A 13,433-nucleotide genomic window follows, 5' to 3' on the forward strand; every position below is an offset into this window, starting at 1 on the left:
GCCTTGCTTCGCCCCTGATTGAAATCATTCTCTACTGCCGGCAGCTGCGTTATAAATTCGAAAGAGAGGAAAAAAGAGGGCGACACTCACCCTGTGACCACTACGACGAAATCCATCATGTTCCAGATATTGCGAAGATAGGAACGAGGATGAAGAACAAATCCTAACGCTAGTATTTTCAATGATGCTTCAACACAAAAAATTCCTAAAAAGTAAGGTTCAGTCAGCTCCTGCGGAAAGAGGGTTAAGAATTAATCATCGCCGCCGCACTAAATCCACAATTTTTTTTACCAATTTCTGGGCGAGGATGGTGCGGTCCCCATTTGGCAGATGTTCCTCCAGTGCGAGAACAATGCAGTTTGCAATAATTGTCAGCAAGACAGCGTACTCGAACGGAGTGTGCTTCAGTTAAGGAAAACTGCTGAGAAATCTTTGAGGTACAAAAATAAATTGGTTGGATGTTTATGATATGAAAAAGATATTTCTGAAATTGTGTCATTAAATTAATGAAATTGACAGCACTTGTTGCCAATGCATACACTGATTCATGATGATTCAATCAGAGCCAAAATTATTTAGAAAAGTGGCTTTTTTATACACCGTTGAAGAGGATTCGAAATCTGCCATGAAAATAAGGCCAAGGGCTGTAACTTGTGGAGAAAATTATCGAATTCGGAATTTTAACAATAGCAAGGTCCTCCTTTTATTATTACACATTGTAGTGAAAATTTCTTATTGTAGCCAACGATTCAAATATTTATTTCAATTGTTTTCCTGCATGATTCCACGTTAAATCTGTCGGACAACATTGGTGGAAAAATGTAATCCAACAGAAGCCAAACAAAAGAGGTTTCCCCTCTCCCCATTTAGACTTTCGAACTGGTTTATTCAAATTTTTGTGTTGCGGAGAGTAAAGCTGAAATTTAAAATTCCAGGCTGTGCCAATGCCCGTCGGGCTGGGCTGGGATTTAAGAAGTTGCAGTGGAACCTTAAGGCGGCGCGGGCAATAAAAAAATAAAAGGCCGGCGGGCAGGGGCATTACGTTTTACGACGCAGACGAAACCCAGAAAAGCTTTTTATGCATATTTTTATTGTGTGCCGAAAACATAGCGCGGAAAATCGCAAGTCCGCATTGATCTGAACGTTTATTTAGCAAACTAGTGCCCGTTTTCTTTCCACAGACGGCACGGTAACCTATATTGCAAAAGAAGTAGCTTCCCTCCTCGCACTGCGCTGGAGAATGCGCGCGCAGCCCTTTCGAACGAACCCCTCGCGGTCGGTCGGTGGGTCGTCTGTCTTGCAAATCAGAATGTACCCCTCTGAATGAGCAATGCAATTTTCCGGTCGCGACAGAGGCAAAGCCACAGCTCGAAATTCCACTCCCTTTCGAGGACCATCCATACGCAATCTAGGTCAACGTGCCGCCGTGCTGCAGAGAGCACGGTCCATCGCAATTTCCACGATTCGCCCAGACCACCGAGCAAAATGGAAAACAAACTGGTCCGTTCCATCGGGTTCATCAACATTTTAATGAAGTGTGCACGCCGAGCCGCAGCCTTGACACGATTCGGCTTCTGAGAAATTTAAAGCTTTTTCGTTTTAACTGCTCATCTCAGCTGAGCGGTTGCAAATACTGAATGACAATTAGGGCGGGGCTTTTTGACAGACATAATCTTATGTTTATAATGCAAAATAATTGTTTCAAATAATAAATGATAATTGGGATTAAGAGAGGTGAATAATTAATTAGATTTGGAGAATTGATTTGAATTGGAGAAATAATTAAATGAAATTATTAAATTACCAATTTTTCACTCTCGACATTAGTTATTAGATTGAGTTTTGATGCATAAATTTAATTTTTAAATATAACAGGTGATATGAAAAAAAAGGATGGAACATTTCGGTGTAATTTAAAGTTGGCTTTCAGCAAAATACTAATTTTAATTTATTTTAAATTTAAATTCCATGATTCGTGCTTACTTGAAGTTTAATTATTTTGAAGCACCCTCCGAAAAAACTAAACGCAAAGCCATAGAATAAGTCTTGCCTCTTTCAATTCCAAAGTGAGCACAGCCAAATTTTTTGGTTTATTTTATTTCCTTACTTTTTTATAACAAACACATGTTCACGAAGCATTTTGTTATTTGACTGACAAAAATATGATCAGATGAATCACTCAAGCTTGATTATAGACAGTGTTTCTTTAAAAAGATACTAATTCTGATTAAACTAAATCTGGAGTAGTCAAAATCCTACTCCAAAAAGGCTCTCGTCAAAGGCACACTGTCCATTCCTTTTGTGAAAGTATTAAATGGGCGCCGCGTCGTTGTCTGTCGCGTGGGTGGTACGCGGGGCGCAATTTGCATTCGGCTGATAGGTATTAGGCGCCGCGGTGGTGAAAAGAGCCGTTGTACGGCTTCCGCAGCCGCTGTTGGCGTTCAACTTAGGCTTTTTGTTGAGCATTCAAACCCACTCGGCTGCATAACCAACAAACTGGCAGGGCTACGCCATTTAACTCTCATTAGCCGCGCTCGCGCTCACGCGCAGGGGCGACGGGCTGCCAAGAATGGACTGTTTTCGCATAAATGGAATGTATGAAATTTCAACGCTCAAAAGATTGAATTATGTAATGCAAGCGCCCTGTTTCCCTGGCTTGCGTCAAAGGAAACACGGCTCCATTTACACGCCGCTTTTCACGTTAATCGACGGCCTGTCGACAATGCACTGTGGCCTTGCTACATTATTCTTCTTTTGTTGCTGTTTCCGCGTTTTTGCTTCATGAACAGGGCTGAGAATTTGAGACCGTTGACTTTTGCTGAGCTTCCAGTCGCCATGGGACCGTCAAATGAACACAAACTATGCAACTTTGCGTTTGAAATCAGTTCTACAGAATGAATGTTTGGATTGTGCGAGGAAACCTTTACATTAATTTAAAATTTCAGCGAATAAGCTTTCTGCAATGTTATACCTCAAGTGAGACAAAAATCTTCAAGAAAATTAAACCTATGATAAAAAAACACCGGGGGCTAGATTCGTGCGACGCGCAGATATGGCGTCCGGTGGAGTCCGGTCACGTGAAAATGCGCGAAAAGAAGCAAGTTTTGGTCAATATTGTGACATAATTCGCATTACTTGTACTAATTGTGTCTTTTGGATCGTAAAAACAAACTCTTGACACTCGTACGGGAATCAAAGAGAGCTTTTTGTTTCCAACATTCAGATGCCATCTTGGATCTGCGCAGTAGGAACCAATTTTATCGCACATCTGGCACCCGTTGATTAAAAAGGTTAAAAATAATTTTTTTCCTTATCTAATTTCCTTTCAATCCTCAAGTGTGTGTTAATAACAATATTTACTTAACGTCAGAATCTAAAACCATCTATTTCGCTGTAAATAATAATTTATGATTGATAAAAAATTGACGCCCCTATGCATTCATTAATTTTTAAATTTACTCTTTTGATGATCTATTTTTAAATTATCTTGTCAAAATTTGGTTTAATTAACTATAAATGCCCTGATTTGTATAAGTTTTAGATTATTTACTTTTTGAATGTACTCTGTTTCTCAAAACGTGGCATTGACAGATTTATCCAGTTAGCATAAGATTGGAAATTGAATCCGTTAATCTGAAATAGCATTGGAACAGCTGGAAAAATCTCAAAAGATTTAGAGTTTTTTTCGGAGGTAATCACAGTTTTAAAAATGCCACTATTTTGAAAAGCTTGAAACATTTTAATATTGGCTAGACATTTATAGAATTTTCTCGTTTTGGATGAAAGGAACTTACAGCCGTAAAAAGAGTACAGTAGAATAAATTTACTAGAAAACCGGACAGATCTCAAACGTTTTTGTTCTATTATTTGTTCACTACAAGAAGATGTCAACATAAATTTCCACGACGCTTGTAATTTCTAGAAAAAACTTGCCTTTGATCTAATTAATTTAAAATTTTGACGTTGTGTGTGAAAAGGATATGGCCACTCGATGATGAAACGAGTGTATCTCCTGAGGGGGTTTTCTTCGCTGAGGATGAAGAGCGAGCTCGGTCCTTTGGCGCCTGGGTCGGCCCCTGCACCTCCGCGCCGACCGCCCATACCTGCGGAGCAAGTTGAGAGGTGAGCTGCTGAGGGGGCGGGGGCGGCGAAAGGGGTCTGAACTCACCCGTGCCTGCGGCGGCCCCGAGATCACGAACCTCGCCGTCTCGCTGCTGCTGCGCCGCAGCCTCTTGGGCTGCCGCAAGCCTGCAACATCGCAAATCAACAAATAAATTATTTCTGCCTTCTGCTGGGGCGGACTGGCGGGGCGGCGGGAGGGGCGGGCCGGGGGATGCTGCTGCTGCTGCTGCTCATTTTCGCAGTTTGGCAATCGTGCTGCTTGCGCTTATAAAAATCAGTGCTGTCTGCCGGCCCGGCACGGCGCGCCTAATGCAGGCTTGTTTTTATCGCCTCCGACGGATGGATCGTCGCGCCCGCTCTTATTGCATTTAGCCTGCTCCAGCCGAAATAAATGAATATGCGAGTGCGAGCACCGTGTTCGTACGTAATGCAAATCGTACGCAGACGATTGTGTGAGAAATAAAGCGGCAAAGTGGAGCGCGCGTGCCGATGAAATTATTGCTTATTTCAAGAGTTGAGAATTTCAGACGTTCTTTTTTATAAAACGACTAGGTCTCCGTTAAGACTGATTTTTAACTGGCGATTTTCTTGCCAAATGTCAGTAGCTGACTTCTAGTGTATAGCATTAAATAAATGTGTTTATGAAAATTCACCTTAAAATCATCATCAAACAACGAGAGCATTGCATTTCGCAGTAAGTTTTTTGGCTGGTCCCAATGAAAACTATAAAAAGCCAAAATGGTTTAATTTTAACATTTAAATCGATATTAAAAAAAACTCGCATGTTTTGTCACAAGACGACATCTTTTTAAAATCTAAACTCGGGATTTTTGGTTTAATCATAATTTTTTATTTTATTTTAAGAACGATATTTTGACACCACTCTGAGTATTCACTAATTTGAAATAAAAAACCTCAGGATTTCAACCGTATTAAAGCCTAAATTTTCACTATTTCTTATATATGAAAGTTTCAAAAAGCAACTATTCAATATGTTTAAAAATAAAAATCCCTCCTAAATTACATGAACATAAATCTTACATGCATCACCGACAATAATGACGGACATTTTCCGCATTTTAAGAGTGATTATCAGACTTCACAAGAAATTTAGAGGATTTTAAGTAATGCTCTATAGTATTAAATAATCACGATTCGTTGGAGTCCGTTAATTCAGAGAAAATAAACGATCGTCTAAAATTCCCAACCCTATAGTCATTTTACAACGTGGAATTGAGGAAAAAAGCTCTGCGGTTGTAAAACGAATTTAATCGGGAAACAAGAGTTTAGTGCTTCAATAAAAACGATTTTGCGATTTATTGTGAGATAGAACAGAAAACGGAGAAAACTAATAAAGCAGACTGATCCTCCGTTTAACAAAATTGGGTCAAAGTTCAAATTTGCCCGTTGCCCTGTGAAATTAAATAAAAACTTTAATTCCCATGCACTGTCTGTCAAATGTAAATTATGATTCATATCGTACAAGTGAAAATTTTCCACGCTCTGTTAGATAAATCCCGTCGTAAGCAAACTAAAACATTTTCAAGACTTTTAAACTGCAAAATATTGAATTTGATTCTCTTTCAAGTTGAGATCTGCGGTTTAAAATCAGCTAATCTTCACGTACACTGGGAATGTTCAATGAAAGTAAAAATACCAAGTGCACACACATCCAGTTCAAAACTGCCATTGTCTGTTCAATCAACATTCATTAAAACTTTTTTAATAAAAAAGTTCACGATCACACCGAAGCCGTTAACTTTAGGCGTAGCCAGCCAGCTCTTCAATGTTGGTATGTGCTCACTTTTACTGCTCTGATCGAGAGGAAAAAAACAACTTTAGATACACATGAGGACACCCTTCAGCTAACGAAATGACTTGAAAAGGAAACGTGCTCAAATCTTATTATTTGTTGCTTTACTCACTCGCTTTTTATTTATACGCTGCCATTTACTACCAAATTTTCCTCAGACTTTTAAACGTAGATAAATCTAAATATTGTTTAATCATCTCATTTGGTAAGAAAAATCTTTTGACGCAACATTTTTTTAATTCTCGTGTTATAACTTTTTTATCCAACAATTTTTGATAATCATGGACGTTAAAATATCAAAATTGAAATATAAATACGATTTCAGAGGAAATTCGGATTGTAACTTTTTTGATGACGTAACTGATCGATCGATTTTTACAACCTATATTTTACATTCCGGTAAAAATAAAATTTTCCCCTTGAGAGTTTGTTCAGGGCTGGCATATCTCAACACATGCTGACAGCTTATAAAATTTCCCCTTTTTTATTTTCCAACGCGTCATGGTAGTGGAAAAATTGCGCATAGCTCAACAACCAAACTCGAGTTTCCTTGTTGCAAGAAAAAGGGCAACAATCTCAACTCTATAACGAACCTTGATTTTTTTCTTGCATTTTTAACTATCGTAAAATCAAGCAATTTAAAAATTAGAACACTTATGTAAATAATTAATTTCATTTTCTCGAAATATCAAACATACAGATTTGCAACCATGTAGTTGAGTTAATTTGGGGCAATAAATTTTCAGGCTTTAACGAGCACTGCAATTTTTTGCAGGCTTAATAATAAAAACTGACAAGATTCAATCTGTGTCATCAAATAGTCTAATTTTCAATAAATTTCTTGATTGGACGGAAACTGACTTCAAAATTGGTTTTTAAACAATTCCCGTGTAATATTTCATAAAGAATTTTGTTTCTCTGGAGGCCCGTGTATAATTAAAAACATTTCCCCTGTAGTGACCGTTAAAAATTGCTCAAACTTTATACATTTACCACAATCTTATAACATCCACAGTGAGTTTGCAGTTATGCTAAAGCAAATAATTTTAATTTGACATAATAAAACCTAAAAATAGTGAGAATGAGAAATTTCTGATTAGCTCTCGGAATTACCGCAGTTCTTTATTACCTTGTGAAAGGCAGAGAATCATTATCTTAAGTATTTCGCAAGAGAAATTTTATTACGAGTCGAGAGGCTTTTATTTTGAAATCAAATTAGTGTCGCTTGTTGCACGCACTCACTCGTCAGCCAGCCAGCGCACGAGCGCGGCTCAAACTAGGATTCAGCAAACGAGCGTGCCGCATAGCGTGAAAATTATGACTGTTTCCAATTAAAAAAGCGACCGTTTGACCTGGTTGCAGTGCCGGAGCAGGGTAGAGAAAGAAAGAAAAAGGGTGGACTTTGTTCCCGTGACTGGCTGCTGATAAAAATAGCCGCGTGCGCTCGCTCTGACGTCGGCGGCACTTGCAGAAAGAAAAGCAAGCTAGCAAACCACTGCAATATGCAACACGCGCTCGCGCCGGGCTTGAAAGGAAAGAAAAAACGCACACAGGCAGGCCGTCGTCAGCTGGCGCGTTGCTCTCCTATCGACCGGCCGCAAAATGCAGTGTGCGCCGAGTACCGGGGGCGGCCGGCCGGCCTCGGAGGCGGACTGGCGGGCGAGCGGGGGCGGCACGTGGCCGCTTCACCCCCCGGCCGGCCGGTGACGTAGCGGTTTTTGCCATGCGGACCGCGTAGGCCGGGTGCAAGCCCCACCCCGAAGCAACCGCGTGACGTCACGGATCAATGACGTCGTCGTAGCAGGCAGCGAGAGTAATTCTATTGCAGCAGGAAACGACCCTCTGCTCTCGAATTCCCTGCGCCTCCTCTTCCTCGCGGGGCCAGGCCTCTTTCGCACCCTCCGAATGCCGCGAAATTAGCACCAAGATTGGCCTCGTGACGCTCCGAGTCGAGTCTTGCCGCCGACTTTACGCGTCGATCCGCCCTAATTGCTTGTTATAGCTTTTTACTTCTTGCCTTCGTCAAATATTTCCGACAGCCTCAGACGGGCACAAGATTTTTACCTCATCAATCGTTGTATTGCCGTTTATTGGTCGCTTTTCAGATGGGCAAGCAACTCGCGAAAACTCTACTCATTGGAGGAAGTCTAGTCTAGAAAAAATGAACCAGCTCATGTTCCTGCCCCCGCACCGCGGTCTTTTATTGAAACGCCAGATATTCGTCCCGTGAAATTCACTCACGCGTGCTTGAAAGGTGCAAACGAGCAAGTAGCGAGTCGGAAAGCTTTCGCAAAATCCTTGAAAATCCGAATTTACTCGTCATTGCAATGCAAGAAAACAATTTTTTTTCAATTTCATTTGCAGATTATTTTAACCGGCTATTCCATTAGGAAGTCCATTTTTTAACCTTCAGTATGTCGAAGGAACACTATTCAGTTTAAAACAGCTCGTATCAACGTCGACTCATTTTTTGTTTCGCGCGTTTATGTAATTCCTGCTAGTTCTATTTTGCTTTTGTTCATGTTATTTTAATTGTTGATATTCTATGACTGTAATAATTATTTGAAACCATGAACACTAAAAATCCATAATAAAAACCATCCAGATCTATCAAAAACGTCTTAAACCGTTCCTAAATTTTACCCAAACTGTTCGAAATGGCTAAAAAGCTGTCTCAAACTCAATTCATTAAAAAAACGACATATACCGTGCAAAATATAAATCCCATTTGAGTTGTCTAAAAGGAAAAGTTAATGCAGTAGATCAAAGTGGGTATGTACTGAAAATTGTGAAAAATCTGACTGTTCCTTATCTGTTCATTACCTAAAATGTTCTATAAAAATTGGGAGGAGAGCTAACATTTTCGCAAGGTTATCGTTAAAATTCCTGAGAAAATCAAGTTTATATGCTAATCAAGCGGTAAAAACTGTCTCCCCATTGAAAATTAAAATTTAATTTATTTCATCACAAGGGGGAAATTTTGCTCACAACTCGCTTTTAGATGGCTAAATTGTGACAAGAGGAATCGAAATCAAGCGACAATAAAATTGACAAACCGTTTAACGTTTTGAGAAATTTAGAAAAATCTGAAATTTAATTGTTACGCATTGAGTCCTAATTTGTTTCTTGCACATTGCAGAGATTATTGTTCAAATTGAAGTTGTTCCGTATCAATCCACTTGAAACGAATTAAAAAAACCAAGTAACTAACCGATAACCACGTTATTCAGGTTTCTATTTTTACCCGCAAAAAAATTGTCGAAACTTTATATAGATTTTTGTTTAAAATAAATATGCAGTCATTATACTCCTCAATTCTTAAAGCATTAATTCGCCTTTCAACCTCTCAAAAAAGTTGTGTTGTATTGCAATTGTTTTGGCTGGAGCTATCTTATTATTTAAATTTTTAGCAGACAAGCTTTAAAATCAGTGCAAAACCTCTAGGATATTACTCAAACAATCATATTTTTGTTGAGAAAGCATTAAAACTCGTCCCTTCCATTATGTTAGCAGGCCAGAGCACAGTGGTGGTGGTGCCTGCAGCTCTCGGCTGTCGGTTCTCGCCCGCCCGTCCACGTCCACAAGCCTAGTTATATTTTTTAAAGGTCGCAGCACTCTCTCCGTCATTCATTTGATCCTTATCTTTTATTCAACTCAAAACAATGGGCGAAATTCATTGTTACACGAATGTAGTGGTAGTTGGCGAAACGACAAACAAGGCGCTGGCTGCCTTTGACGAGGGACGTAGCGCCATTCGAATTTTCGAAGCCAACCGAGGGGAAAAAGCGCGAACTCGCATAATTCCATTTGCAAAGCCCAATCGAGCGTCCCCGAGGTGCGGCTCGCGGAGGCGACGAAATAACAACCGTGCGCGCTCACACTCACTCGGGGGAAAAGCAAAAAGGAAAAAGCAGAGCCGCGCGCTATTTTCATAACAATAATCATCGGGGACAATTTCCAGCGGCAGATTAAAAGGCCCGTGGTTACTTGGCATAATTAGAGCGCGCAAACAAAGAGCAGTCTTGCTTCTTTGACGCTTTTCCCGAAGCGCGGCGCCGCGGCCGCCATTTTCGCCCACCTGTGAGCGGTGCGCGGCGCGTGTTCGCCGCCGTGATGGACGCCTTTTTAATTGCACCCATTAACATTCCGACGCACAAAACTTTCGCCACGCGCAATTATGCCTCCTTTCAGCGGAATCACGTTACCCGCCCGGCCGCCCGCCACCCGCCACCGCCGACACGGCGTCTATTGACGTGTGCTAGTCCGCCGCTTTACTGCTTTATGGCCCGAATTGGCCGCCATACGTTCCCCCGCGGCCGACACTCTCGTGCACCTTTTAATTTGATTTTTTTGCTCGCTCCATAATTGCTTCATGGCCTCTTGACCAGCGCCGTCTAATTTTTACTTGCAATAAATGTAACCGTGTTAAACCGTTTTTTATTTATTTTTTAACCCATTTAACCAATTAAGAGGAAATTATCACCTATGAGTCGTCCTTGGATGATTTTTTTTTAAATATGAGTTGTTTCTAAACTCAACGACCAACGCTTCCTGGCTGGTGCTCGGTCAGCTGCTTATTTGCAGCTTTTTAACTACAAAAAATAGTACAAAATGCAAAAATTATATCGTTACTCGAAACATAGCTAATCAATTATGAGAGAACATTTTATCATACTGTGGAGCACAGAATGTAAAATATTTAATGCTACCAAAATCCATAAAACAAGAATCTTGGCTCTAATTTTTGGACTGTATCAAAGGTGCATGAAATGACAAAAAGCTTGCAAGGAAAAGTCTCAAAATCCATGACTTGTTTAAAAATTGATGACAAAAAGACTCATTAAATTCATGAAAATTAGGTTGATCCGTTAAGGTTTTAGATTTTATTTGTGTTTGATCCAATTTTTGCAAATTTTAGAGATACATATTTTTGTCACATTCTACAAATTGTTGTCGTTTTCATCATTCTCTAGATCGATATGTTTTTACAACGTTTAAAAAATACAAATATGCAGCATTTTAAATTGTATTTAACTGAAGATATTTTTATATTTAAATGCGTAAGTTTACTAAATAAATTTTTATATATATTTATTTAAGAAACACCAAAGGTGTACGACAGACATAAAAATAATCATCTAATCATTCTAAAGTTCATTTTGCTCTTTTGAACAAGTAATTTGGTGCTTCAAGCGCAGTTAATAAAATCAAATCTCAGCTTCTATGAGCCGTAAATTAATAAAACGCATGACTTAAAACTCATCTTAGAATTTCCTACGTAATTGCTTGATCTGATTGTGACTAAAATCTAAATTTTTCATGTAGAATACATAGAAGGTGAAAAGGCAGGCTGAATTGATGGTCCCTTTGGACTACTTCAATTACCTTCTTCTTACCAAGGTGAATCGAACGTTATGCAATTTTTTATTGGGAGATGAACAAATGTTGAGGTTTGCGGTTGCTAAATTGCTAATCTTTTACATAAGGATGTTTCACATTATTGAAAATCACACTGAGTCAACCACATCTCAGCTTCTAAGCAAGAAATGCTAAAACTAATGAGTATTATTGTGTTAATTAACCACATAATAGTGCATTACTGTGACGCCAAAACTTGCCAGAATGAGAAATTATAAATGTAAATGAAGATCGACCGTTTTAATTTTACAACTTGGAATAAAATGACTTTCAGTTAAATTCAACGTATTGTTTTCTAGGTAGTTGGAATGATAAATGATTTTAAGACACGATTTTTAAGCATTTTTGAAAACTACAAATGCATTTGTATGTTTGAATCCCTGCACGTAGCGTAGATGAATGTGTACCATTTCGGTTGTGTCAGCAGGTCGAGCCAAACAGTGCGCATTTTTTTAATTTTGCTGAAATGAATTTGAAAAGGGCAGTGCTGCGGCAGTTTGTCAAAAATCAGGGAGAAAAGGTGAAAAATAAACATTTTCCATCGAGATGAAGAGAGGCAAATGCGCGTTCTCGAGACAAGTGGCCTACCTGACTGAGTGTGTGTGTATATCTCTAGCCCAGTTTCTCTCCCATTTAGAAAAAAGTCAACTGCACGGCGAGGCGAGTTGAGGCGAGGAGTACAATTTAAATTCTAAAGCATCCTCATGAGAAGCACTCTCGTGTCAGCTCCTCCATAAACTTTGAAATTCATGTGCGCATAAAATAGTTCAATTTGTGATCCATTTCTGCAGCGCGCGCGAGGGAGAGAGAGAGAGAGAGAGAGAGAGCAGGGCGAGATGCTCGGCGGTGCACACGGCGCGCGGCGTGCAAAGTAAACTAGTTCACTGGGTTAATCGCGACTGCATGCAACTCGGCCTGTGTCCTATTTCGCAACTGCACGGGTTGCATTTCACCGCTCTCTATGTGAGTGTGCAATGCTCGCTGAACTTTCCTCCGCGCGCGCTGAACTTTCATCGCCGCCAACTCAGTGCGGCGTATTGAAAAAGGCACTGCGGACGCAACCTTGGCATATTTCCGATCCCCTGCACTGGACGCACAAGTAACCAATATATCAGCACTCACTTCACAATGATCACTGCTTCGAATTGCTTTATGATTTTGTTGCCACATTGGCTCTGTATGAAATGAGCTAGATAAAATGCAATGCAGCACGAGGTCCAAAACTGTCAAAGGAACATGTTTTACGGTTGAATTAGTAGTAAAAATATTTCCTTTATATTTGTTTCAACGAGGAAACTAAAATCACCAGTTAAAAGTTGATTTTAAAGGACGTTCGTGTCAAAGAAATGAACAAAATTATGTGAAGCTTAAAATTCCGAAAGTAAGAATGCAGTTGGAATTTTTTGGTATCGACCAGCGCGTTTGCCGTAGTCAAAGAGAACAGCCAGTACGGTGTGACGTCATCAATGCTCAGGGTAGTAAGGATAATAATGCGTCAGATTTTACAGTGTTGTATTTTCTTTTGTTTTCCAAACTTTTTAAACCAAACATAACACTTTGTCCAGTGCTTGATGGCAAACGTGGTGGTACTTAACAACCCTTAAGGAGAGAAAACTTTACTCAGAAATTGCTGGAAAGCCAGTTTCTCGTGCAATTATGGTATTTTACAAGTTGTCATTACTACGAATTCACCGATTTGTCATTTTTTCTTTGGCTTTGAAAATAAAAATAGCTAATTAATGGTTAGAAATAATTAAACCAAATTTTTAGAACTGACTTCTTATGGCTCCTTTTTTCCTTCTACGTAAATTATTTTATGTACATAATTAAACTTACCCTTGGGATGGAACCACTTAAACCAAACCTTTTTGTACAAAAAGAAAAAGGGGATACTTTCATTTTACGTGTGGTTTTCTACCAAAGATAAATTTTTTATCAATATCACATACTGCGGACAGAGGAGGCACAGTTGTATGTCAAAATGTGATCCAACGAGTAGAAAAATTCGATACATTATACATTTAGTATAGCTGCTTTAGTTAGACCAAGGTAGAGTAGAATATTTGATAAATAAAAATTG

The 13,433-nt window shown here is 39.4% G+C and overlaps 1 protein-coding gene across 11 annotated transcripts in view; it reads right to left on the bottom strand.

Moving 5' to 3' along the window:
* The window catches only part of cac (cacophony), an 80,336-nt gene that overhangs the window by 27,138 nt on the left and 39,765 nt on the right, over positions 1-13,433 (bottom strand). For all 11 annotated transcript variants that reach the window (XM_065490917.1, XM_065490914.1, XM_065490913.1 and 8 more), the window contains exons 3-6: positions 4,169-4,248; positions 3,983-4,103; positions 292-397; positions 91-230 (exon numbers count right to left, since the gene is read on the bottom strand). In XM_065490917.1, coding sequence (XP_065346989.1) covers positions 91-230; positions 292-397; positions 3,983-4,103; positions 4,169-4,248 — 447 coding nt within the window. The remainder of the gene's footprint in view (positions 1-90; positions 231-291; positions 398-3,982; positions 4,104-4,168; positions 4,249-13,433) is intronic.

Source organism: Cloeon dipterum, chromosome 4, assembly GCF_949628265.1.
Source record: "Cloeon dipterum chromosome 4, ieCloDipt1.1, whole genome shotgun sequence".
Taxonomy (NCBI): domain Eukaryota; kingdom Metazoa; phylum Arthropoda; class Insecta; order Ephemeroptera; family Baetidae; genus Cloeon; species Cloeon dipterum.